General features: G+C 43.2%; 1 protein-coding gene across 1 annotated transcript; it reads left to right on the top strand.

Moving 5' to 3' along the window:
* Window positions 1-692: 692 nt before the first annotated feature.
* Window positions 693-25,485, top strand: prdm1c (PR domain containing 1c, with ZNF domain; the record flags this gene model as incomplete). Its single annotated transcript, XM_079572881.1, has 7 exons — window positions 693-780; window positions 4,522-4,775; window positions 12,190-12,309; window positions 15,200-15,452; window positions 22,526-23,355; window positions 23,779-23,907; window positions 24,982-25,485. Exons 2-7 carry the CDS (start codon window positions 4,548-4,550, stop codon window positions 25,483-25,485), a joined length of 2,064 nt encoding a protein of 687 aa, XP_079429007.1. The 5' UTR covers window positions 693-780; window positions 4,522-4,547.
* Window positions 25,486-27,096: the final 1,611 nt, after the last annotated feature.

The following is a 27,096-nucleotide window of genomic DNA, read 5'->3' as shown; positions in this document are numbered from 1 at the left end:
CTAAACCAGGACTAAACCAGGACTACAAACAGAACTTAAACCAAGACTAAACTAGATCTAAACCTGGACTAAACCAGGGCTAAACTGAGCACATTTTCTCCAGTTCGACTTTACCTAAATCTAAAAGCTTCTTGGCAAAAAGCATCAAAACAGTGACAAAAACGAGACGGTAAATAAGGATCAAAACGCACACAAAAAAAAAACAGGTGACAAAATAGTGATGAAAAAGCGCCAGAAAGGCGACAAAAACATGACAAAATAGCACCAAGAATACAATGAAAAAGTGACGGCAACAACGCAAGGAAAAACCTTAAATCCATTTTGTAGGTCTTAGCTTTCAAATGAGGCGTTACTCTGTAGGCTGTACGCTCCAGTCAAGAAGCTTCAAGATTTGGGTAAAGCTAAACTGGAGAAAATTAGCTTGGTTAAGGTGGGGGTTAAGAGGTTAAACCAAGACTAAACTAGATCAAAACCTGGACTTAAACCACTTCTGCACTCTCTGACACACACACACACACGCGCGCACGCACATACCCTAGAGTGGGAGGAGCCAGGGGCGGGGCCAATATGCACGAGTGGGACATGTGGGCGGAGTTATGTGCCTCACACACCTTTCCCCTGTGAAACCACACACACTGACTCACAATCGCATGTGCACCGGCAGAGGCAAGACATCACCCCTGGATACTAATACTACTACTGCAACTGCTGCTGATACGAGTACTACTACTGCTGCTACTACTGCTGCTACTGCTGCTGCCTATGAGAGGGGGACGCTCGGTAAGGCGCCTTTTTTGATTTATATTTTCATCATTTTGACATCTGATGAAAAGGGAGTGCTGCCTCTAAAATGGGAGTTTATAAAAGAACAAATGTTTTTCAAAGATTCAGTATCAAATGAATGAATAAAGAAAGAGAAATTCAGACTAAATACAGAAGTGGCTCCATAAATAAATGTATTATCAGAGATCATATCAAGTTTCTCTCCAGTGGTTAATAAAACGACATCAAAACTGCAAAAACTAAACAAAACTAAAATATACTCAAATATGTGTAGTCTCTCAAAGGGTATTAAGTTGTTTTTTTGCACCTTTTTTTTTTTTTTTGCACTAAATGCCGGAACTAATTAATTCTAATTCCTTTATCCTATATTTGTGTATCATGTAGTCTTATATGTAATTAGTCTGCATGCTTCAGGGTCTAAAGAGAGGTCACTAAAGTGATTTTAATCCAAAATCCTATCAGTGATTCTGGTTCCTTCTGTGAAATCCTTTGCCACATTTCCTCAATCTCCTCAACCTTCTGACTCTTGTCTCTTTCGTTCTCCTTTTCTTTTCTTTTTTTTTTTTTTTGTGCTGTGTCACCGAGTCATTTTGCGTTCACGCTCGGCAGCGTCGCTCTTGTGACAGTCATAACCAGATCAGCTGTGGAGAGGGCGAGAGCGAAAGGAAAACAAGTCATCTGTCTGTGAACATCTGCAGACCTGGAGTTAGTCCTGCAGGGCCGGGGCCGCTGAACTCCACCAGTACGGCACCCAAAAATGATATCTTTAGATCCAAGACTAGATTTTGATTTTGTTGGTCCAGAGACAGCATTAGAATAAGTGACTTGGTTGTTTCAGCTTAAATTAATATTTTCCCTCCCCCCATTTTGGCCCAATTTATTTATTTATCTCCCAATGTTTTCCCAATTTCATTTCATTTTATTTTATTTTATTTTTATTTTTTGCACCAATTTTTTCTAATTTGTCCATCCTAATTTTTGCTCAGTTTTATTACTGATATTTTCCCTATTTTGCCAACCCCCCCCCCCCCCCCCCCCCGCAATTACTACTTATTTTTGCCACCATATTATTAATTTTTATTTTATTTTATTTATTTATTTACAAAGCATGACAATTTATATCATACAGTTTGATGATATTAAGGTCGGCTTTGTAAAAGGGAATCCCCAGAAGTGCAATGGACACACAATTAAAACATACAACCAAAAGAATAGAAGAATTACAAGGGAAAAAAAGCAAAAAAATTACCCACAACCACCCATGATGACCAAATGATCAGTGTCTTTATCTGCACTTTTGAATGGCTGTTCCTATATTGATGTTGATGTTCCTATATTGATGATGATGTTCCTATATTGATGATAATGTTCCTATATTGATGATAATGTTCCTATATTGATGATTATGTTCCTATATTGATGATGATGTTCCTATATTGATGATGATGAAGGGGTTTGTTTTTGCTTGTTTTTGTGAGATGCCTTTAGTGCCTGATTCTAGAGAGATCTTTGTGTCCTGACCGGCCTCAGACCAACAGGACAAACTGATTATGGTGCTGGAATAAGTGACACTTTTACTGTAATACTCAACTTCTCAACTGAGTCCACCTCCCCCTAAGACACAGAGCTGCAGCAGAAACTGCAGTAGTAGTAGTAGTAGTAGTAGTAGTAGTAGTACAGGGATCTCGATCGCTCTAAAGACTTTCTACATTTCAACACTTAATGACATTTTAGATACATTTCCTTTTGTTCTGAACTCGCTGAAACTTGAAAAACCTCTGAACCCCAAATCCATGAGGTCACAGCCCATAGGCCAGTCATCACTTTTTGTCACTTTTCTGTTGCTCTTTTGTTGAGAAAACGATTGTATTGTGCTTAAAATGAGATGACACATTTAATTTGACCTGAAACATGTCTTTTTCGTCTTTTAAGTGCAAAACGACTCATTCCATTGGCAGTTTTTACTACTTGGCAAGTCAAAATAACTCATACTAGAGTAACATGTTCTAAATTCCAATCATTTTAATATATGACTTTTTGTAGTGTTGGCTTTAAACTGAGGTATCTGCAAAAAGTAATCTGAAACAAGTACTTTTGTCCTTGATTTGAGAGTCTCATTTCAGGAAATCTGTCCACAGGGTCAGATATTTATACTTACATTAGAATAAAAGAAGAAAATCACTGAAAATCTTCATTTACTCAAAATAAAACTGTTGTTTTATCTTAATTTAAGTGTAAATGTTTTTTTTTTTTTTATGAGACTCTCAAATCAAATTACTAATTATTTACTAAACTTAATAAGACAAATTAATGTGTGCCTTTTTGCAGTGCACTGGCATACAGGCTGTACACTGCAAAAAGTGCTACAGATTATCTGGTTAATGGAATAGAGCATTTATGTATTTATGTAAAAAGCATCTATTTCAATTACAATGAGTTTTATTATATAATTAGATATTTTATCTTGCTTGTTATACATGCATGTATGTTTTTATAGTTTTACAGTTTTACAGTTTCTAGATGACTTTTTGCAGTCAATACACTTTGAAAGTTGGATATGCATATTTGCTAACCCTAAGCTGGCAGATAACAGGTTAAGGTTTAAGACAATAAACTCTGATATCGAAGTGAAAACATTAAAAAAAAGTCTGAGGGTCCATGACTGAATCAGTGCCATAACAGGATGCGTGTACGTGGGGGGGGGGCTCTTTTTATAGCTCCCTCTCTCTCTTACAGATGTTTATGTCCCTGTAACCGGGTCAGAGTCTATCATTCAAATGTTTATTATCAGCTATTACATTTTTGTTATTAATGGTTATTATCTGCATTCATTTGAGTGGAAGTCTGTTAAGAGTACTTTTGTATTACTGTGTAGGGCTGGGTTAAACAGTTAAACGATACCAGTCTGGAATCAGAGAAAAAGTTTAGGTACTTCAGTCTGGTATCAGAGAAAAAAGTTTAGGTACTTCAGTCTGGTATCAGAAAAAAAGTACTTCTGGTATCAAAACAATGAAAGTATTGAAAACTGCTCTCCTACAATAATCTCCTATCTTTAGATCCAAGTGTTGATGCCTTTGGTCCTCTGACAACCCGCCTGAACCAAGCACATTTTCTGCAGTTTGGCTTTACCCAAATCTAGAAGCCTCTCGACTGGAGAGCAATAGTGTAATGCCTCATTTAAGAAGTGATGGTAACTTTCTTGTCACGCTATCGTCACGCACGTTTTTGTCACATTTTTGTCGCATTTTTGTCACATTTTTGAAGCGCTTTTGTCCCGTTTTTGTTTCTGTTGCTTTTTTTTTTGGTCACATTTTTATTTTGATGCTTTGTTTTTATGCTTTTGAATCAAATTAATGTTTTCTTTTCCCCCCAATTTTTTTTTCACTTTTTGTTTTATTTATTTGCCTAATGTTTGCCCCATTTTCATTTTTTGGGGGTTTTTCCCTGATCTTTTTTTCCCCAATTTGTTTATCTTATTTTTGCTATTTCTTTTCCCATTTTCCACTCATTTGTTCCCAAATTTATTCCCAAATTTCTTTTCTATTTTGGCCCCATATTTTTCCCAAATGATTCCCCATTTCCTCCACACGTCTCATCTCTGAAATTTGAATATATGGTATATATATATGGTTGTATGACAGATATTTGCAGTCCTGTGTGGACACTGAAGTCCCTTTCATCACTTCAGTGCTGAAGTGAAACGTAGTTTGTGATGTTTTGTTGTGTCTCCTCCTCCAGCCCGGTTCCTCCGCTGTGGCCAGAGCATGCTGACGTCCGAGCGGTCTCCCCAGCCCGGAGCGGAGAGCATGGACACCGTGGTGGAGGACGTGGGGAGCTGGACGGAGGAGGACTTTGAGGAGAAGTGCACCTACATCGTGATGGACCAGCCCATGGAGGAAGAGAAGGAGGAGGAGGAGGAAGAGAACAAGAGCAGGAGCAGAGCTGAGAGGTCCCTGCCCAGGAACCTGGCTCTGAAACGGGACGGGGCAGAGGTAACGGGAATGTGAAAAATGTCAGCTATGGTCGTACCTGGAAGTGTTTTTCTTATTCTTATGGATGAGGACTGTGGGACGGAAAGTCCTCGTTGGTTCTTTTATTCTAAAGAAAAAGTGATAAGAAGTTGCAATTTGTGTTTTTTAATCAGCAGTGGTTCTCAAATCAGTCACTCACGCTAAGTACCACTCCATACATTACTGACCTTCAAACTGCCACAGTGCATTGATAGGTTCCAGCTGAATTGGACAAAATTATATGTAATGAAAAAAATTATGATAACTGAGAGCTCTCAGAAATGTTAATTTCATCAAACAAACAAGGTGATGTTTGGGGCATATTAGCCCTTCATCAGATATGAAAACAAGTATATGTTCAATGATTGATAAGTCCATCACGTGAGAGGAGGTCATCACATGACAATTAACATAATATATTACACAATAGGTCTTTTTACACCTCTACATGTAAGTTACCGATCGCCACTGTGAAATGTGATGACAAGATCCCACAGCATCAGCACAGTATTGATCAAATATACAGAGTCTATGTACAAGATATCTCCTAACTCTAGGATGTGTGCCTCGACCCGGCTCTTGTTCAACAAAAAGATATTTAAACATGGTATAAATCAGACCAGAACCAGAAAAACAGCTGACACAAATGCTTTACTAAAGCCTTCTAAAATGATGTCCAGTTAAGTCTAAAATTGCAGATGACCCTGAGGAGGTTAAGGTGAACTCTTGACTAGATAACTGATACTGATAATGACACCCGATATATGTATGTATATTTGCACTTTAAACTATAAACATTAATCCAATAATTTGACTTTGGGTTTGTTTTCCACCTTGGAACAGTAAAAACGCCTCAGGCTTTTCACTGTTCCATCATCTGAGCATCTGTGGCACGTAGTGGGCCAGATCTTGTGGTGGTGCACGGAGGGGCGCAAGCTCTTGGTGAATTATTTTCCAGCTATGAGCGCTATTCGCCTCCGCCACTTGTGAGGGGGCGTCACAAGAGGAGGTGACTGCACTGATGGCACCGCTGACATTCATTTCCTCATTTACATTGCGCTGCCTTGCGTTCTTTCTCAAGCCTTCAGCTCTCACAGGTCAAACTAAAAACTGTATTTACCCCATCGTGAGCTAAACAATGTTCAACCCCATTCCCCCACAACCCCTCTTTCAGCCGGGGAGTCGATTTGGTTGGAGGAAAATGTGTGTCTCCACCCACTTAAATGTGCTAAGTCTGGAGTGGCAAGATCACAAAGTGCTCCTATTGAGCGCATAATGTCACGCTATCATCAGCCTTTTGAGACACACGATCCTGCCCACTGTGTCTTATCAAAAAAACACTTTCTTCTTTTGTTGACATCGCACTAATGAATTCCGAAAAATGAATTATCGGCTCATCGGTGATGACGGCAAAAAGGCCAATATTATCGTGCATTCCCCACCTATTCTTCGATGCCATTGGGGGGAGACCCGTCAGGAGCAGTGGGCGACCAGGGACAAAACTCCAGATGTGGAGCCGGGCTGATGGGCAGACTCACCTGGCTGGAGGATTAACCTATTGTGCATGTTTTGAGTTAATGGGAGTAACCGGAGCACCCGGAGGAAACCCATCCAGTCTCGAGTGGAGAAACACAGAAAGGCTCTAAACTGTTCGGGGAAACAAACCCAGACACTTGTTACTGTGAGACCAGAGGACTGTGGTTGTATCTTTTCTTTTATGTCAAAACTGTTGCGTTTGCAGGCGGTTGTCTGTGTGTAACCTGACCTAATGTGGCAGAACTCGAACCTGCCTGTGCTTTAATGGGACCTAACCTCTGTGTTTGTATCCGTCTCGATGGCCCTCTGTCCCGCAGTGCCCCTGTGTGTGAACCCTGCTATATTTACCCGTGTTTACAGAACAGTTGTGTCTACACTTGTTTATGCCGGCCCCTCTCGTCACTTCCTTCCCCTCTTACTCATCCCCATTCCTCCGGCGGGAAGCGCTCGTCCCAGATCCCCGACAATGGCCTTGAAAAAAAAACAAAAAAAAAACACTCACTCATCTGGGGATCTCTTCAATTACAAGGCCCGACTGCACTCCTTTTGTGTGCGGCGGCCAGTGTGCAATTACAGCGTAAAGAGCGGACCCTGAGTCACATGTCGGGTTCCAACGCGCTTTTCGGAGGTGATACTATGAGATCGGTTACGGTAATTTGTCACACAAAGACGCGGCTAATCCGGCTATTGAGGCCCGTGGAAAAAAGGCACGCAGTGTAAAACTGACAGGGCAGTACAATGGACACCAATGAGGAAGCGCCATCGCCGTAAGGACGGGATTTGAAAAGCTGTGTTAGCCACGCTGTACAGAAGGATATAGTGTCTTTTTGGTTCCACACATGACGCTAAAGGTTAGATTCCCCACATTCAAAGGCCGTTGTTTCCACTTAAATGGTTTGATTACAGATCACTTATCGAAAAGCGTTTTGAAGTCAACTTTCATTTTTTAAAACCCTTTGATAGAAGTCCAGTGCACTTTTATTTATTAATAAAAGTAAAGCACATGAACTTTTAAGTTTGACATGGCCCTTGTAAATCTGAAAGTCTATTCCACTTGAAAGAAGGTCATTTTTTTTATTTGAAACCCAATCGGGTCTATGAACTAGACTTGAATTTTGAAAACTCATTATTAAATGTGTAATGTACTTAAACTTTTATGTTTTACATGAAATATTTGAAGGGAAACAGTTGACTCAAACTGTTTAAGTGTGCTTTACTTATCTGGTCTTACAGTGTAGGGAAGAGGTCTTTAACGTTTGTTTTACTCCATGAGCTATTTTTACACCACAAACACGACAAACACTATTACTACTTTTAGTATATAGTACTATTGTCTATTAGTACTATTGGGTATTAGTACTATTGCCTATTAGTACTATTGTCTATTATTGCCTATTAGTACTATTGCCTAAGTACTATTGTCTATTAGTCCTATTGCCTATAATTGCCTATTAGTACTATTGTCTATTAGTACTATTGTCTATTAGTACTATTTAGTAGTAGTACTATTGTCTATTAGTACTATTGCCTATTAGTACTATTGTCTATTAGTACTTTTGGGTATTAGTACTATTGCCTATTAGTACTATCGCCTATTAGTACTATTGCCGACTAGTACAATTGCCTATTAGTATTATTGCCTATTAGTACTATCGCCAATTAGTACTATTGCCTATAAGTACTATTGCCTATTAGTACTATTGCCTATTAGTACTATCGCCTATTAGTACTATCGCCTATTAGTACTATCACCTATTAGTACTATTGCCGATTAGTACAATTGCCTATTAGTACTATTGCCTATTCGTACTATTGCCTATTAGTACTATTGCCTATTAGTACTATCGCCTATTAGTACTATCACCTATTAGTACTATCGCATATTAGTACTATCGCCTATTAGTACTATTGTCCATTAGTACTATTGTCTATTAGTACTATTGTGTATTAGTACTATCGCCAATTAGTACTATCGCCAATTAGTACTATTGTCTATTAGTACTATTGGGTATTAGTACTATTGCCTATTAGTACTATCGCCAATTAGTACTATCGCCAATTAGTACTATGGCCTATTAGTACTATCGCCTATTAGTACTATTGCCTATTAGTACTATTGCCAATTAATACTATTGCCTCTGCGTACTATTGTCTATTAGTACTATTGTCTATTAGTACTATCACCTATTAGTACTATTGCCTCTGCGTGCTATTGCCTATTAGTACTATTACCTATTAATACTATTGCCTATTAGTACTATTGTCTATTAGTGCTATTACCTATTAGTACTATCGCCTATTAGTACTATCTCCTATTAGTACTATTACCTATTAATACTATTGCCTATTAGTACAATCACCTATTAGTACTATCTCCTATTAGTACTATTGCCTACTAATACTATTGCCTATTAGTACTATTATCTATTAGTAGCATCGTCTATTAGTAGTATCGCCTATTAGTACTATTACCTATTAGTACTATCGTCTATTAGTACTATCGTCTATAAGTACTATTACATTTAACTCTGCTGTCTGTGGAGTTGATGTTTCAGCCCAATATCAGAAAATAACTTGGGTTTTTCTTTATACTCATATTTATCCAGATTTTTGCAGACTGTGTCCAACAAATCTAAAACTGTTTTGGTAAAAATGTAGAAAAGCTTTGAGAAGCTTTGTGGAAAGAGCTGTAAAGCTCCTGGGAGCTCCTGCCCTGGTCCACTGGTCCAGGGCAGGGGTTACCCAACCTTTTTTTTTGGCTGTCGCCCCCATGCAAACAATCCAGGAGCTCCCACTGTAAAAAAAAAAAAAAAAAAAAAAAAGCTACTGTAGGTAAACATAGGGAGAGTCATTGATGTAATAACAGAAAATCAAAATCTTTGCCTAGTCTAATTTAAAGCAAATTACATTTTTACATTTGTTGGGGGGCGACATAAAAGAAAAGGCTTATTCCTCTAAACTGCATATATGAACATCAACATTTCAGTCCTGAGACCTTCATCAGACCTTCATCAGACCTTCATCAGACCTTCGTCAGACCTTCATCCAGAACGTGTGGGAATCAAATTTTACTTATAAACTCTGGGCCGGCCTGTAGCATCTGATGTGTCAAGTTTCTCTCACTATTTTGCCAAATTTTTTTCCTCATTTCATATGAAAAATTTAGATGGAAGAATATTTCTTACACCATTCTTTTCTTATATTTATGCTATGTAACCTAATTTTAAAAAAAAGTGACAAAAAAACACCAAAAATACAACGTAAAAGTGACGATAGCACAGCAACAGCGTGAGTCTTTAAGATTTGGGTAAAGCTGAAGTGGAGACTATGTGCTTGGTTGTAACATTGCGGTAACAAAGATTTGGTGAGTCGCGTTCATGTCCCGTCTCCGACTGTACTTTTCGGTCCCGTTGTGTGACACGGTGCTATGTTGTGGTGGGGATGAAAGGCGGAGGGTTATCTTTAGCCTCGTGTAGATGGAGGTGACGGGGTGTGACCGTGTGACACCTTATCCCCCGCTGCCCCGCCCTGGAGGCCCTGGGACGGAGGGCTTGGTTTCACACCTGCAGCCGGAGGAACAGGAGCGCCGGTGAAATTTTAATACGCCAGGACTCGCAGGCGATGATTGGCTAATGAAATATTCAGGGGGGAGCGGGAGGACATTCCTCGGTCACGCTAGACACCTTTACGGCCCGACAGGTCAGGGCGCAACTTCAACCTCAACACTTCTATGCACAGCGGGACGTTTCAGAGCCTCACCTCGGTCTGGCAGCTTTGAGCGTCCTAAAGATTTCATAATAGATGGATCTTTTCATCAGTGTCGTTTTAGGCAGCCCTCTTGGTTTTAGTCTTGGAGCCCGATCTTGTGTTTCTAAACAATAGCATAACACTTGTGGGGCGAAGAAACACCCATGTAACAGCTTAATTTGGTCCCATTAACGGCCGAGTGAGTGCCGATCCGCACCACAGCGGGACCGGCTGGAGCTACATCTCTTTCTCTTGGTACATGAACATTGTTTTGTTCACGCTGGGGTTAACGTTTTTGTTGCACCTGTGAGAGCCTATAATGCTTAAAGGAATAGGCCACCGTTTTTATATACTAAGATATGTTCTTACCTCACTTTAGTCGAGTTAATATATCCCCGTCTGGTCATTGTCCGCGCGCTCTGTCACGCAAACGGAGCACATACGCAGCCTCTCCCATATGTGACATAGCTCCGAAAAAGCTCACGATAGAAGCTACCAAGCTCTTCCACGTGTTCCCTATTTAAATAAAGTTACGTGAAGTGTTTTCATGCGAAGTATATTTACACAGAAATGTAACGTGTCGATTTTATAAGCAAATAAAAAGGGGGACTATATTGTGAGGCGTAATGATACGAGGAGCACAGCGTCCGCGTAGTAACTCCTAAAGACTTCCCCCCGCTCACTTCCGTCAATAACCTTTAGGAGTTACTGCGCGGACGTTTTACTCCTCGTATCATTACGCCTCACAATATAGTCCCCCTTTTTATTTGCTTATAAAATCGACACGTTACATTTCTGTGTAAATATACTTCGCATGAAAACACTTCACGTAACTTTATTTAAATAGGGAACACGTGGAAGAGCTTGGTAGCTTCTATCGTGAGCTTTTTCGGAGCTATGTCACATATGGGAGAGGCTGCGTATGTGCTCCGTTTGCGTGACAGAGCGCGCGGACAATGACCAGACGGGGATATATTAACTCGACTAAAGTGAGGTAAGAACATATCTTAGTATATAAAAACGGTGGCCTATTCCTTTAAAGGGACTATACGGAGTTTAAAAATATTAAAATTAAGTATTTTCATCCCCCTACATGTTCCAGCCATGTCTTAATGTGTAGAATGAGCTCAGACCTGTTCACCACAACTGCCTCTAAAATCCTGCCCTGTCACTCAAAAAAGTTGTTCATTCCGGTCTGAAGTGCTGTCATCATAGACTGTATATATAAATGGACAGCTTCTGCTCACTCCTCCCCGTTTACCATAATGATTATGGTCGTGGGGGAAGTCATGGCGGATTTACAGACTCCTCCTCCCCAGCTCTGACAAAGCATGTTCCTAAAAAGGACATAAGGGCGGGATCTTCACCGTAGACTCGAAAATCGAGCCTAGTCTAGTGTTGAAAAAGTAAAAAACAGGCGTTAAAGTTGTTTTTAACGTGTCTAAACTCCAATGCTTTTCAATGGGGCACTAGCGGCGATATGGAGGTACTACAGCAATGGCGGAGCAATGGCGGAGCAATGGCGGCCTCTAGTGTCCTGGGCATAAAGCAGAGCAGCCAGCGGCCATTGGCTGTCATGCACGAGCTAAATATAGAGGCTGCAGTTACGTGAAAGACCTGAGGTGGCAGTAGTGAGCATAAAATGACCAACTTCCATCTAGTCTCTTTAAGGAAGAACACAAGGCAGCACCGTGTAAACGGGGAAATCTTTTCCTAATCTTTTTTGTCTTGTACACGCCTTAAACCCTCAGTGTTAATCTGTGTGCCCCCTCCCTCAAGAAGGTCCGGGTTGGTTTCTTTCTGTGTGGAGTTTAATACTGTAAAAAAAAAAAAAAAAAAAAGTACAATAGGTGAATCCTCCAGCCAGGTGATACTGACCATTGACCATTAGCCTGGCCCTACATCTAGAGATGGGTCCTGGGTTTAAATGATAATGACAATAAAGTACACAGACAAACCATGTTAATAAGCAATTAACAAAGTGCATGCAAAGATATTAATAAGCAGCTTATTATGTCCTCGAGTACCCCTGGGGTCTCCGTGCCCTGGTTGGGAATCGCTGCTCCCTGATGGGAAATGTTTCTTATACGTGCTTGTTGTTTTCCGTCGTCAGGTGGTTGGAGTGACCAGCACAGAGCTCATACCTCAGGGCACGCGCTTCGGCCCGCTGATCGGAGAGCGCTACAGCGACGACAGCGTTCCCCAGAACGCCAACAGGAAGTACTTCTGGAGGGTGAGAGCGACACGCCGCCGGGCCTCAAGCTCAGCATATCCTGTCAGTTCAGTTGACATGTGGCACTTGTGGCTGTACATGCGCTCCATCATGTGAAACTGTGACTGTGCAACATTTCTGCTGGATATTAGTCAGAGCACCTTCACATTTGCATTTTTAGTGAGAACACAGTTTCTGCGGTCGGCGTTTAATGACTAACCTTTTTATCAGGCAACGGTAACAATAAAGCATGTTTAGAAGCAGGTGTTATGATCATTAAAGTTAACACCATGACACGCTCCTGTAGCTCCAACATCACCGCCCAGTTCAGCTGGCGTCACATTAATGCCTAAAAGACTTCACTGTGGTAAAGTTACAACTGAGAGCAACAATGGAGGGCCTGTTCCCAAACCAAAAATGTTGTTTGGTCAGTAAATTTATCAAAGGCCGTTGTTAAACATTGCAGATTATGAACAATACAGATGTTTTCAGCTGTTGTCAACCATCGACCTCATCTAGATGATGTCAAAGCCTGGTTAGAAGTCATTCATCTAATAGTTAGTAATAAAAATACCCCTCTGACCCAAATGTTTAAACATATCCATTTTGTTCTGTTTATTGTGGGTCGGGTTCACGTCTAACAGCCACGAAACATCATCTAATAATCTGTTTATTATGGAGAAACATCAGAAATGATAGAAATAAAATGATGATGATGATAGAAATGTCATGAAATAGACATTCCTACCTCGCCATAGTCGGCACTGGCTTCACCATTCCAGACCATATGGGGGGGAAAAGCTCTATCAACAGGTCCATGAAGCCGTTTGCTATTGTAAGTCCGCATTTGTAGGAACAGAATTTTTTTGGTGCAACCTGCCACTAAACACCAGCTGAGCCCGTTTGCTGCATAGACAGCCATAAGAATTACTCGAACAGCTTGCCTCATGCTAATATGGCGGACATCGTAACTAAGGGGCCCGGATTGCTGTCTTCATCAATCGGTATCGGAAAAAGCATCATTTATCGGCATCGAAAACCAAGTATCATTAAAGAACCGGCTCCCATAATACAGCCTACCTCTAAATAGATAAATACAACCCCTATATAAATTATGCTAAAATGTGATTAATTCATCACAAGGCCCATAATTAAGACCTTTAATTCAAACGTAGCTGTAGTATCTCCTTCCAGTGAACTACGGAGTTGCTTCATCTCTTTTCGATAAAGGATCCTCCCACCTCAAAGCCACTAAATTCGCTTTCTCACTTGTTTCCTGCCCCTGCTAACCGTCTGCATCCTCTGAGGTCACGCAGCCTGACAGCTGTTTGGGTTTTGGTGACGCAGCGGTTTTGCTCGCTCAGTCAGCGCTGCAGCGGCCGGGGCGTCAGTGCCAGTAAACAGTCACCAAACAGCATGAGGCTATACGCTCACAGCTCTCGCACTGACTCAGCGAGGAAGTGGCTTTGACTTGTACACATCAGCGCGGCGGACGCTTCCATGACACCGGCGACAGGCTGAGCACGTGCGCCGCAGAGCGAGATTAGCCTTGGGGAGGGCGCACGCTAGGCCAAAAGACATAACAAACACGGCAGTTACCAGCAGAGGGATGAGTCAAGTCAAGAAACCAGCGCGAGTCAGCGTTTCCCAATCGCAACGCTAACATTCGACCAAAATGTTACCTCAAGTAAGAGTCACGTTACTTTAGAATCATTTCATCATTAACAAAAAAATATTTGGAGAAAATGTTACTTGAGGAGTGTGACTGTGCAACAGTTTCAACATAAAAGCCTGATGCATGTTCCAGTTGTGACATAAATGATGAGAAACAAAACAAAACATGAAATATAATATTATCAAAGTAAATACCATTAAAGGGACTATACAGAGTTTAAAAATGTTAAAACTAAGTATTTTCATCCCCTTACATGTTCCAGCCATGTCCTAACATGTAGAATGAGCTCAGACCTGTTCACCACAACTGCCTCTAAAATCCTGCACTGTCACTCAAAAAGGTGTTAATTCGGGTCCGAAGTGCCGTCATGCACAAGCTTAATATAGAAGCTGCAGTTACGCATAAGACCTGAGGTGGCAGTAGTGAGTATAAAATGACTAACTTGCATCTAGCCCCTTTAAAAATAAAGACAATATATGTCTTTTTACACATCAAAATGAAGATTGTTCAATGAAAGTGGCACAAGTTACTTTTTAAAATGATTACTCGAGTAAAACTACAGAGACTTCGCTTTAATAGTTTAAAAGTAGAAGTAAAAAGAACTGTATGAAAAAAACTACTTGTCCCTGTTGGGCCGACTAGATGGACCAGTTTTTTTCCCGTGCTGACGGTCTGTGCCAGCTGCTCTGGGTGCTAGTTTGCCTCGTGGTCGTCTCCAGCCTGCGGCCCTCAGGTCAAACTGGAGAATGGCCCTTGTCGGATGGTCAGGAGGAAGGTGGAGGACATGGCTGAACCATGCGATGGAGCGCAGCCAGGCAGGATGCTCTGGACGGGCACGTGCGGGCTCTTAGCACTTCGTTGGAAACCCCCCGGGGCCACCTGAGGTTCTCGATGGTTCTGAGAGCCCTGCTATCAAAGCCATCGATCCTTGCAGCCAGACTCTTGTTTTAAGGCCAAGTCTCCGAGCCATAAAGCAGGATGGACTGCCACGCTTCACTGGGGAGGATCCTGCAGGCCCTTGGAGACCACCTAAGATCATTGCCCTGTTCAAGCTGCTTTACAGCAACGCACAGAAACGCTTATACATGTTTTTTTAATTTATAAATGATGTTGGTACGGCTCATACTCAGGTGCGCTCAATAGTCTTTAAAAGCAGCAGGTACTTTTGGTCCTTGTAGGAACAGTATGCACTGATAGTATGTTCCCGTAAGTCTGAGACATTTGTGTCTCCGGTAGGTCTTCTCCCACGGCCGCCTGCACCACATCCTGGACGGCCTGCAGGAGGACCGCAGTAACTGGATGCGTTACGTCAACCCGGCGCGATGTTCGGAGGAGCAGAACATGGTGGCCTGTCAGAGCGGGCTGGAGATCTTCTTCTACACCGTGAGGCCGCTGCCGCCCGGTCAGGAGCTGCTGGTGTGGTACTGCCCCGAGCTGGCCCAGCGCTGCAACTACCCCCCACTGGGGCGGCTGACCACTGACCGCACTGGTAAGTACGGTATTCATTAAGGTACTGGTCAGGGGCTTCTCTTATTCCTGTATGACAACAATAGGTCGCAGGCCTGAGACGAAAAAGACTCTGTGTAATCAGAAAATCATTTTATGGATTGTGAGCGTGCAGGCTCGCTGCTTATGAACTCCAGTGGAGAATTGGGATGTTATAAATTAAAGATAGGAATGACTTTGGACACAATATAAGGTTAAGCTTCAGGTTGAACTTTAATTGTCCCGTGCTGTGGCTCCTACAAGAACAATATGACGGTACATTCAAATGTCATACAAAAGGACAACAGTCAGCTCATTCAGCATAATTTCAACAATGGAATACGGCTGTGCCATAATAAATACAGAGTGTGTTACACATTAAGGCCACGATACCCATGAGCCCGAAAAGTGCTATCTGCGCTTGTTACGAAAAGCAGCACCGATACAGGAATAAGTCTTTATATCGGTTGCTTGTGGCTCTTTATAGCCCAATATCGTTTCCCTGATGGGAAGGTTATTGGAGAATGTTTTTTGCATGTGCCGGGACAGAGAATTCAAAGATTGTTTGTAAAGAAGGATACTCTTTCCTGTCAATAATTTTCATTGCATTTCACACCAATGTCTAAATGTTAATTTTACACAGGACAGTAAGAGGGCGTTTCCAGAACAGCATGATGAAACCAAGACATTATTTTTATAACAACTTGCCAGTCGGGGTTTATGATTGCGAAAAATAAAGCACACGTTGCACTTATCCTCAAGTGTCTTTGAACAGCATCACAACCTTACTTTGAAACTGTATTTAGTTACAGTATACTGAATAGTTGCCTTAAAATGTATTTTGTAATGTATTCCATTACTTTGTGTAATCAGAGTACTGTATGTGTCCTTAGGCAAGGCACTTTACCCTCCTTGCCTGCAGTGTCTGTGTCCACTGGTGGATGAATGAGAGAGTGACTGTGTGAGTGGTTCCTTTCTGTAAAGTGTAGGTGGAAAATATGTAGCATGAAGATAATGTTAGGTTCATTGTTAGCATTCTCCGTTTTGTAAGTATTTATGATCTGTTGAACCACTTTGCTCCTCTCCATGTATCTATGTACCTTTAGTTAAATAATGGTGGAGAAATGGTTTGCTTCAATGGCATGGAACGCATACACAAGCAGCAGATCCACTGCATTTGTAGTTTCTGCCTCCCTCATTGTTTTATGTGGCGGTTCAGAGGATTTTACTGCAGAGAGTCTGTACTAGCCATGTAGGACCCAGCTTTTAACGTACACTAACAGTTAGCTTAAGAGCTGAAGACATTTGAATTTTCTTCTTCTGAGACACCGAAGAGGCACCAAGAGCCCCCACACCTACAGCACAGAGGAGACGTCACAAGAGGAGCTACAGGAAGCAAGGAAGGGACAAAGGAGAAGGAGATAGTGAGGAAGGTGGAGGAGCTGACCAGTGCAGGACACCACGCTCTGAAACAGGGACAAACCCAGGAGGCAATGCACCGTTTCAAAATCATGAAGGTTTTTGCAAAGGATGAAGTATTCAGTTCTTGCTGTCTTGACAAACTGTAATTCCCTCTGTGCTTATCTAAACCTGTGTCATCCCCATCGCCCTCCGCCTCTGTCTTTGTGTGTCTGAATGAAAAGGACTGGGGAAGGTTCCAGCTGCGATGTGTGCGCAAGCCAAACATCGCCTAAAGTCTCGAGCGGGTCTCGGTTTACCCCGGCCACTATAGCTCCACCTGGACACCGCTCCTCTCTGCTTTCAGCGCCTTTGTGTCCGGCAGCCAACAAAAGGGCCCTGGGTGTGACTGTGAGCTCCTTAAACGGCCCAACAAAGATCGAGAAGAAGAGAGACAGGCGGACAGCGTTTCATAAAATCTAAAACTATTCGGCGATGACAATGCACATCAAGTATCAAAGCATCGGCCGGGACAAGCTCTCTCTTTTTCCACTTAAATGTAGAGTTTGTAAAGTTTAATGAGGGTGTTTAAGGCACATAAAGGCGCATCATGACAAAAGACAGTGAGCTGGAGGAGCGGCGGCAGAGTGGTTAGCATTCTCAAGTAGCAACTATTAGCTCCTCACCTGGATCGAGCACATTTTCTCCAGTGCAGCATTACCCAAATCTAAAAGATTCTTGAAAAAAAAGAAAAATTAGACATATCAAACGCATCAAAAAAGTTACAAAAACGTGATAAAAAAAGAAACAAACAAGCATCAAAAATACAGCAAAAAAGTGACAACCACATGGCAGCAACGCAAGGAAAAATCTTTCTTCATCTTTCAAATGAGGCATAACAGTGGCCTGTAGGCTGTAAACTCCAGTCTAAAAGTTTTAGATTTGGGTAAAGTGAATTGAAGAAAATGTGCTGGGTTAAAGTGGGGGTTAGGAGGTTCAGACATTGAACACAAGGCGTCATATAGGCATTATAATGACTTTGGGCAGAGTCCTTCCAAACATGTACTACAGACCTGGATTATGAGAGTGTGTTTTCACACACTGTCTGACCTCCAAATAAAGTGTCCTTTACCTGGATGTGACTAGCTGTTCCGATCTGCGGCTGCTGCAGTCGGTCCGGTCTAGGTTCAGCTAGGTTCTAGGTCCATGGATTTCTTCTTCCATGATGGCACGGGCACATTCCAATCAATCAATCAACCTTTGATTTCACACTATAGCGTTCTACAACAGCACCTGCTGAACCAAAGTGCTTTCCACACTCTTTTATTTTTGTATAAATTCAATAATAAAAACAATTTCAACACAAAATAGAAGAAATCTAAATTACACGTGTGTTAGCAGTCAAAAGCAGATCTAAACAGGTAAAAGAAAAAGAACCATCTGCACATCGCTCTACAAGGCTGATGTGCAACGAGCAGTTCACACAAATAGGAATGTGCAAGTCCATGAATTGATTTAAAACAGCATTAAAAGTTTAAAATTAACCCATGCATGTACTGGAGGCCAGTGTAGGGAGTGATGTGACTGCGGTGGCGAGTTCACTCCCACATAAAGTGGGTGTGAACGGAGCTGGAAAAAGCACAGTCCATTTGTTGGTCATCAAACTTAACCGCTAAATTTCTCACGACTGTTTGAGAGAAAGGGGCAAGACCTCCCTGGTCCAAACAGAATGCACTCACTTCTGCCCTCATGATGTAAAAAGTCTGGCATTGTGAATGGACGACATAATGAAAGAGTGGTTCAGGGAGCGTGTGACAGAGTCCAGATCTTAACCCCATTGAAGATCTTTGGAATGTGCTGGAGAAGGCTTTGCACAGTGGTCGCACTCTCCCATCATCAATACAAGATCTTGGTGCGAAATTAATGCAATGGATCTTTGGTCATCGCAGACGCTTATTGAAACTATGCCACTGCGAATGGTGCTGTAACCAACACTAAAGGTGCAGCAATCTATTTATGTATCTATGTATTTGTCATTTCGTGCAATTCATAAAACCCTGATGGCCATTGACATCCCTAAATCAAACGGCAGCCGTGGTGAATTACAAACCCCCCCCCCCCCAAATCTGGAATTTGTGAGTGCGCATTTTCAATTTCAGTGTTTGGTGTGAATGTCACCAAAGCCCGGCCTTCCAGAGCCACACCGGGAGGGACACAAAACAGTGTGCGGGGGGGGGGGGTCTGCGCGGCGGGGGGGGGTGACTGTCTCGTGGCAGCGCACTTTCTTATTTACTCTGCTGTGAGGAGGAGGAGGAGGAGGAGGAAGCAGAGGTAGGAAGTTCTCCGGTGACTGCTCCAACGCGGCGCTGACGGACGGATGTCTTCTGGCTGTGGCGTGTGTTTGTTTGGCCTGGGGGAGTGTTTGTGTGTGGGAGGGGGAGGGCGCTCCTCAGATAAAACGATGATAGCACACTGGCTTCTTAAGGTGAGATACTGCAGTTCAGTAGGTGAAATAACCAGATCTTCCTTCATCTTTGGTGACAAAATCCAAACTTTACATAGAGCCTGGGAGGGTTGAACTCTCCTGAGATTGCCAAAGTATCCCCAAAGATTTTAGCCACTAAATAAAAGTAGTACTAGTTAGACAGACATTCTTGGGACATCACAGACTGTTTTAACATGAAAAGGAGCGAGTAGGACAAGCATAACTCCAACAAAAGGAGGGCACCGTCCTGTGACTCTTTGTTTTACCCGAGTTACCTCCTGTCTCTCCACGGTCTGGCCTGTGGAGAGTGTCGGATGGAGATGGACACTTGGTCCTGTCTGCGTGTGTGTCTTTGCGTCTGTGGAAGTCGGTGAAGAGAGTGCGTGCATATTCCTGCCTTGTGCTTCCTCTGTTTGGCAGTGCCGGGGTCGCGTGGCTTTGCAGGAGTGACTGATGCAAAACAGCACGTCTCCCTGTTTCCTGTGTGTAATGCGTCGGCCAACTTTCACACACATCCTAAAGCACAAGTGGAAACTTTCAACTAATTTATGCCATTGACAATTTTCCACTTCTACAATATGAATGTTTATGGCGGATACAGAATGGTGTATTTTATAGCAAACAATGAGGCGTTCATCATTTAAAGGTCTCATAAAGCTTTACTCTGGCTGCCTTGCGTAGCATTTGTATTACACCTTTTCTAAATCTTAAACCTATCGATTTTTAATATCTATATTGTTGTGTCCTTGTGCAAGACACTTCACCCACCTTGCCTAGTTCTTTGACTTTAAGTGCCTGAAGCAGGTAGAAAGGAGCTGTATTTAGTTCTTCACTGTAATTCATCTGGAGGTCCGGTCTGTCTAATTATGGTTACAGTGTAGGTAATGAGCATGCTGTTTTTCAATGTTTAATCTGATGGTTTCAGCACTTTCACTGTTGACCCAGTGAAGGAACCAAAGGGAGAATGAGGAACTGAGGCAAGACAGTTGTCCGTTGTCTGAACAGAGTCTGACTTATGTCTAATGTAAGAAATGTGTAGTACCTGACAGAAAACACTCTGCATGGTTACCCTGGTGTCATTTTTAGACACGGGTGTAGATTGTGATACCCATATAAGATATTTAATAAAACTCTAGATCTGACCTAGCCTGGCCTTAGCCATCCATAAACTCCGGTCAATTATAATTTCCCTACATGTACGTCTGGGTCTGATCTCAGTGGCTGCGTTACATCGGTTGACGTTCTACCTACCATTCAGCGAGTGGGGGAGGCGGGGCTTGTAGGTGATGTCAAGCATTTGCGCCGATTTGCAGGTTGCCTTGGAATGTGCAAGGAATGTCCCCAAGGGTTATGATGGCTCGTTTCACTCACTCGGACGCATTACATACGTCACGACCAAACGCGAGCGAAAATCAGATCCAATCGTTTCAAAGGAGTTCACCCCTCCCACCTGATAATGGAGCTCAATAGAGACGGTCCAGACCCTTATACGAAACGAAGTAAGTACGAGGGTATGGTAAAACCAGGCTAGATGACATGACACTGATGATGATGTGGCCATCATTGTTGTACTGTAAAAAGAACAGAAATACTGTTTTAAAGTAGGAAACAAATGTTAAGTCTAATCTAAATAGAAGGGAATGATTTGAAGTGTTTGACAGAGGAAAATCCATAAACAAATGGAGCTAAAGTCTCTGCCTCCTATAAAACATTTGACATCTGTAACAACTTTATTTTCTTGCAAAATCTGACATTGGTCAAATTATCAAAGTGTTGTGAAATAACTAAAAACAGATACAAACAGTATGAAGGAAGTAAGTGGTGTTTCCATTTGACGACATTGCACTGGGTTAGAAGGGCCAGTCACAACAAGATGGCTGCCAGAACTGTCATTCGTTCCAACGTATCTCTACGGTGATGTCCTATCTAGAGTTTTATTAAAGAACTTTGGTAATACTACAGTGGACGCAATATAATCTGCATGCTGATTGTGACTGGAGTCGGGACGGAGATCTTTGGGGCAGGCGCTTAAAAGAATGAAGCTTCTCTATTGCTTGAGTAGCAATAGAGAAGCCCTTAATAGTATACGAACTTTCTTTCCACCAATGTTGAAGCCATCCGCTAAAAATTATCATCTGGATTTCCCCCTTTGAAAAACTATCACCATCAGGTTGGTTTTACGATCTTAGCCCAAGTAAAAGCTTCCCACACAGTTTCTCTGGTTGTGTCAGTTTCCGTCGCCTAAATTCCTAACTCCACCCGACCCATATTCTAACACCTCTTCAGGGCTTTATCTCCCAAACTTCCTCCCGAAACATCCACATGACAACTGGCCTATCTCCCTCTGCAAACAGCATTACAGTATCCAGCTCCTGTCTGAGTCACTATCTCTAACCCCACATCTCCTCCGCCCATTGTTCGACGGAGGTGTCCCTTTTCGCAAAGAGCTCGTCGAAAGGCAAGGAACAAGTGAAAAGGCACAGCGTCTATAAAACCGCTGCTATCGGGTAATCAAAGCGCGCTGACACCGGGCGGGAGGGATGATAAACCCGGAAACATAAAGGGACATCAAAAAGACAGACATGTAGGGCATCGTGTCAGGCCGGGCAGGGATGAAGACGACTGAGGAGCTTTCAGGGTGGTGCTCTTCTTCTCCTGAGTGCGCTCCTGCGTCTACTGATTTTACTTTTATATCATACTTGTTTTTAATGTCCCACTGAGATGTAGGATCTCCTTTTTACTTATTGTAGATGTTTTGAATGCCTGATCTCTTGGAGGTTGAGTCTCCTAGTATCCTGGATGGGAGACCATGAGGGGAAGTACGTCTAAGTCTCAGGGTTATCACACTGGCTTTGTTTCGGGTCGACTTAAAGGGGATCTCGAGAGCGGTGGTTGGAATACAATCACAGCAAAAGTTGCACCCAGACCGAACAAAACAGGTGATCTCAGAGCGGCTCCTGACGCCTGTGGGGTGGGCGGGTGTGCAGGCAGATCTCGGGCCGACCGAGGTTTCTCGTACTTGAGTAATACTACCCACCTCTGCCTTTATGCCACAATTTCTCCCCATTTGCCCCAAAATTTCTCAACGATATGTGCATGAATCCTATTCTCCTTTAGACTGAAAAGTCCAGCATCAAAGCGATAAAGACCCCTGACGTTAACTCGAGTTTTCCCCCTTCTTCTCTCTCTTCCAGAACAGAGCTCTCCATCTCAGCACAAACCGAACGCCAAGCGAGGCCACAGCGTTTCGGAAATCCTCCGTGACGACCCTCCCAAACCCAGACCCAGGCCCACCAGCAGCAGCAGTGGTCCGCTCTCCCGGCCGGACCCCACCGCCGTCTTCCCACTGTGTCCCCGCGTCCTCTACCCAGTCCAGCCCCCCTCCGAAAGCTCCCGCTACCCGGTCCTCCCCCCGGCGCCCAAAAAACCTGCCCTGTCCAGCCTGCACTTCCCCTACGCACCCATCCACGAGCCGATCCTCCCTTTGAGACAGTCTCCGTACGTACTATCGCACTACTCGCTCCTACCTCAGGTCTATCCATTCTACCACGACCGATTGAAACCCAATTTAGCGTTAGCGCCCAACCTCCTCCATTTAGACAACTACGCACACTTCCTGCACCCGCTACGGAACAAGGAAATGTCCAAACATTCCGGTCACACGGACAGCAAAGACCTCTTTAAAAGCAAACGCTACCTCAAGAGCGAAGCGAGCGGCGTCCTCTCAGCAGCGCCAACGCCTTCCAACGCGTTAAGCTCGATGCACGTGGCCGAGGCGCTGTCGTCTCTGGCCACAGGGGGGCGCTCTCCCTCAGGTGGAGTGAAGCCGAGCGTGAAGGAGCTGGAGGAGGACGAGGAGCAGGAGGAGGATGATGAGGGGGAACTGAGGAGCAGCAGAGCCCAGGTGGGAGAGCCGTCGCTGGGATACAAGACGCTGTCCTACCCCCTGACCAGGCAGAACGGGAAGATCCGGTACGAGTGCAACGTGTGCGGGAAGGTCTTCGGGCAGCTGTCCAATCTGAAGGTGAGGGATCGCTCAAAATTCAAGAAAGACAGAAAGGAAAATTAAAGACTATTTCCTTTGTCGATCAGGGGTCTCTGAACTGTTTTACCCACGAGCAGCTAGTGCTCGTGCTTCATAGCTAGAAGGTCCTGAGTTCGATTCCCACCTGGACGGGGGGAGTTTGCATGTTCCCCGCGATCCCCAGGTACTCCGGTCTCCCATGTGATTTTTGTGTTAGTTTCCAATTCATTATCCATTCTTCTCCCAAATATCAATGTTTCTGTAATGAAATTGATATACATAATTTGTATGTGTTCTTCTTGCTGTAATTGTCTTGTAAATCAATTTCCCCGTGGCTTGGGAACAGGAGTGCTGAGAACAGTTTGAGAGCTGTATTTAACCCGGCTCTGTCATTTGAAATGGTTGTGTTGGTGTTGCCTTCAGGTGCACCTGCGGGTCCACAGTGGTGAGCGTCCGTTCCGGTGTCAGACCTGTGGGAAGAACTTCACTCAGCTGGCCCACCTGCAGAAGCACTACCTGGTGCACACCGGGGAGAAGCCCCATGAGTGCAAGGTGCGAGACATTTAGAGTTGTTCATGTGATCCCTGTCACCCAAGAGTGTGGCACAGTAGCAAAAGTGTTAAAGAAATCAGGACTTGGTTCTTTTAACTTGAATATTGCTTGCTTCTCATGCAAGTGTCATCATTAGTTATATTCATTCGCCCGTAATAAAACATCAGTACGTTTTTTTTCCCCCACTGCTGCCTGCGGGGGGCGCTCCAGACAAATTCTTCACCAGCAGTGGCCTCTGTGTTTTAGAGCAGTGTTTTTCAACTTTTTGAGCCAAGGCACATCTTTTTCATTGAAAAAAATCACGAGGCACACCACCAGCAGAAAATGTTAAATGTACCTCTGTAGCCTGTGATCTCATCATAGTGTGTTGAATAGGAAAACCGTATTGTCTCGCGAGCCACAATGCCACCTGTCGCGTCCATGCATCACTAATTCTCTTGTCTCAAAGAAATGACCTACCTGATATGGAAGAGGTGATGATGACATGGTTACTCTGCCAATCACAAGACATTATTTGTGTATAATAATTAATTTGTTAGTTTTATTTACGAGTGTAGTGCAGTGATTTGGCTCGCCTTATTCAGGCAAATGACTATAGACTACATTATCCATGTAGGATGCAGCAATACCACAATAAATACCACAGACAGGCGAGAAAAGAAAACCTCACTGTATTTATTCTTCTCTCTATGTTCACCACAATCAGAGGAACATTACATGTAGCTTAAACAGCATCAGCACTCTATTCGCTCTATAGAATGATATCAAGATTAAACTCATCATTTAGGCACCGAAATTCATGATTTAATTTAGTTTTTAAGCTCCATATGCAGGATATGTCCACTCTAATGTAATGCACTGCATATTTGAAAGCTCGATGACCTTGTGGATTATTCTATCTATAACGCATCTGATCAGTTATAGCTGCTATTTTCACTTTTCAAAAAGGTTGTATGTATGTGTGTACATTTAACTTATTAAAGTGCTCTTGTGTGACCCGGTGTGAAATGACGGATGCAACAACAAATGATCCATGATTTAAGACTTTTTTTTGTTTTTCCCCCTAACTTCCAGGTGTGCCACAAGCGCTTCAGCAGCACCAGCAACCTGAAGACCCACCAGCGGCTGCACTCCGGCGAGCGGCCCTACCAGTGCAAGCAGTGCCCCGCGCGCTTCACCCAGTTCGTCCACCTCAAGCTGCACAAGCGCCTGCACACGGGAGAGCGGCCCCACCGCTGCCCCCAGTGCCCCTGCGCCTACCTCCACCTGTGCAGCCTCCAGGTCCACCTGCGCGGCTTCTGCCCCATGTCCCCTGCCGCGTCCGGCCGGCACTCCCCGGAGGAGCTGCACCGCGTCAACGCCGAGATCGAGCGCTTCGACGTGAGCGAGACGGCGGAGCGGCTGGAGGTCATGGCAGCGGAGGGAGGGTTGGACAAGGGCAGTGTGTTCGAGCTGATCAAGAGGATGGAACTGAGTGATGTTTACCAAAAGCCACCAAAAGGGGGCGCTGGTGTCCTGCAAAGTCTGCTGCCGCTACATCCGAACAGCATCAAGCAAGAGTCAGTCTCAGAGGCGTAAAGTCACAGGGACTGAAATGAGCCGGAGCCAGAACTAGATCAAGGACTAAAGCAGGTCTACATTAAGCCCACAGTGGGATTTAACCAGGACTAAAGCAAGACCAAAGCTGTACTGAAACTGCATCTGATCCAGATGTCCTCAAATTCTTAAATGAATAAAAATGAGCCTTAATGTTGACTAAACCAAGACCAAAGCAATGACTAAACCAAGACTGAACCAAAGACTAAACCAAGACCAAAGCAAGGACTAAACCAAGACTGAACCAAAGACTACACCAAGACCAAAGCAAGGACTAAACCAAGACTGACCCAAGACTAAACCAAGACCAAAGCAACGACTAAACCAAGACTGACCCAAAGACTAAACTCGGTCTAAACCAAGACCAAAGCTGGACTAAAACGGCATCAAATCCAACAGTCCCCAAATTCTTAAATTGATTAAAATGAGCTTTAACATTGACTAACCCAAGACTGAACCAAAGACTAAACCGAGACCAAAGCAAGGACTAAGCCAAGACCAAAGCAAAGACTAAACCAGGACTAAATCAAGCCAAAACAGGCAGTAACTGTAACTAAACCTGAGCTAAACAAAGATCAAAGCAGAACTAAACCAAGAAAAAAACCTACTCTCCCTGAAGTCGAGGAGGCGTGGCAATAATCTGTGGTGGCGCTCCTCACTGTGTCAGTGCGACTGTTTTGACGATGTGTCGGATCGGAACCTGCAGAACCTCCACCCTCGAGTGTCCGTGTCCCTCTCACTGCAGATAAGAGGCATTAAAAGACATGTCTGGCACGTTCATTTGCGTCCTGCCTATCCTTCACCACGTGGGCACTTTTGTATCACATTGTAAAATCGCCTGGATTCAAGCAGGACTACAGTATATCCTGACCAAACTATCTATGCTGTGAGTCTATGCTGTGGACAAACCGAATCCTGGTGGTCAAAGAATTCCTGCATAAAGTGGATAGATACAGACGGCATCTTTGGGAATGTATATTCATGTTTGAGGGGGAAAACAAAGAAGAAACAGAAAGTAATTTTCTCACATTTCTCCATTACTTTAACTAAATCTAATCTACTAAATAAAGATACAGAGACATGGAGAGGAGCAAAGTGGTTCGACAGCCCATGAAGTGCATATGGCACATTAGACACAATTTTTTGCTAAAACATAGTTATATTTTGCTAAAGATTGTACCCAGCTTTCAGTTTGACAATTTCTGTGATGTGTATAGTTTCACTTCCTGATTGGACACCGACAGGAAGTGACATAGATGGAGGCTAACCATTTTAAACTGTCGCCATGCCGATCATGTAATGCCAATGGGAAATGAGTGAGTCAAACTACTATGAAAGTTTAACTCTATAAATGTCACTTCCTGTCATTAGCTTAAAATTCAAATTATAACAACTTTTCTGCCCAACATTTCTTCATTAAATTTGCTGCTTCACTGAAATAAAATGAGAATTATTACTAACGACTGATGTTATCCATCTAAATAAGTCAAATTTTCCAAAGCTTAATGTACTTTAAAAAACGTTCAATGTTAACTTAGGGTGAACTTAAAAACTGGGATCGGGGTGACTGTCATTTCCCACACTCAATAGTAA

This window comes from Gobius niger, assembly GCF_951799975.1.
Source record: "Gobius niger genome assembly, chromosome: 15".
Classification (NCBI taxonomy): domain Eukaryota; kingdom Metazoa; phylum Chordata; class Actinopteri; order Gobiiformes; family Gobiidae; genus Gobius; species Gobius niger.
Note: the sequence above shows the minus strand (reverse complement) of the source record. Positions and strands in the feature narration are given on the sequence as shown.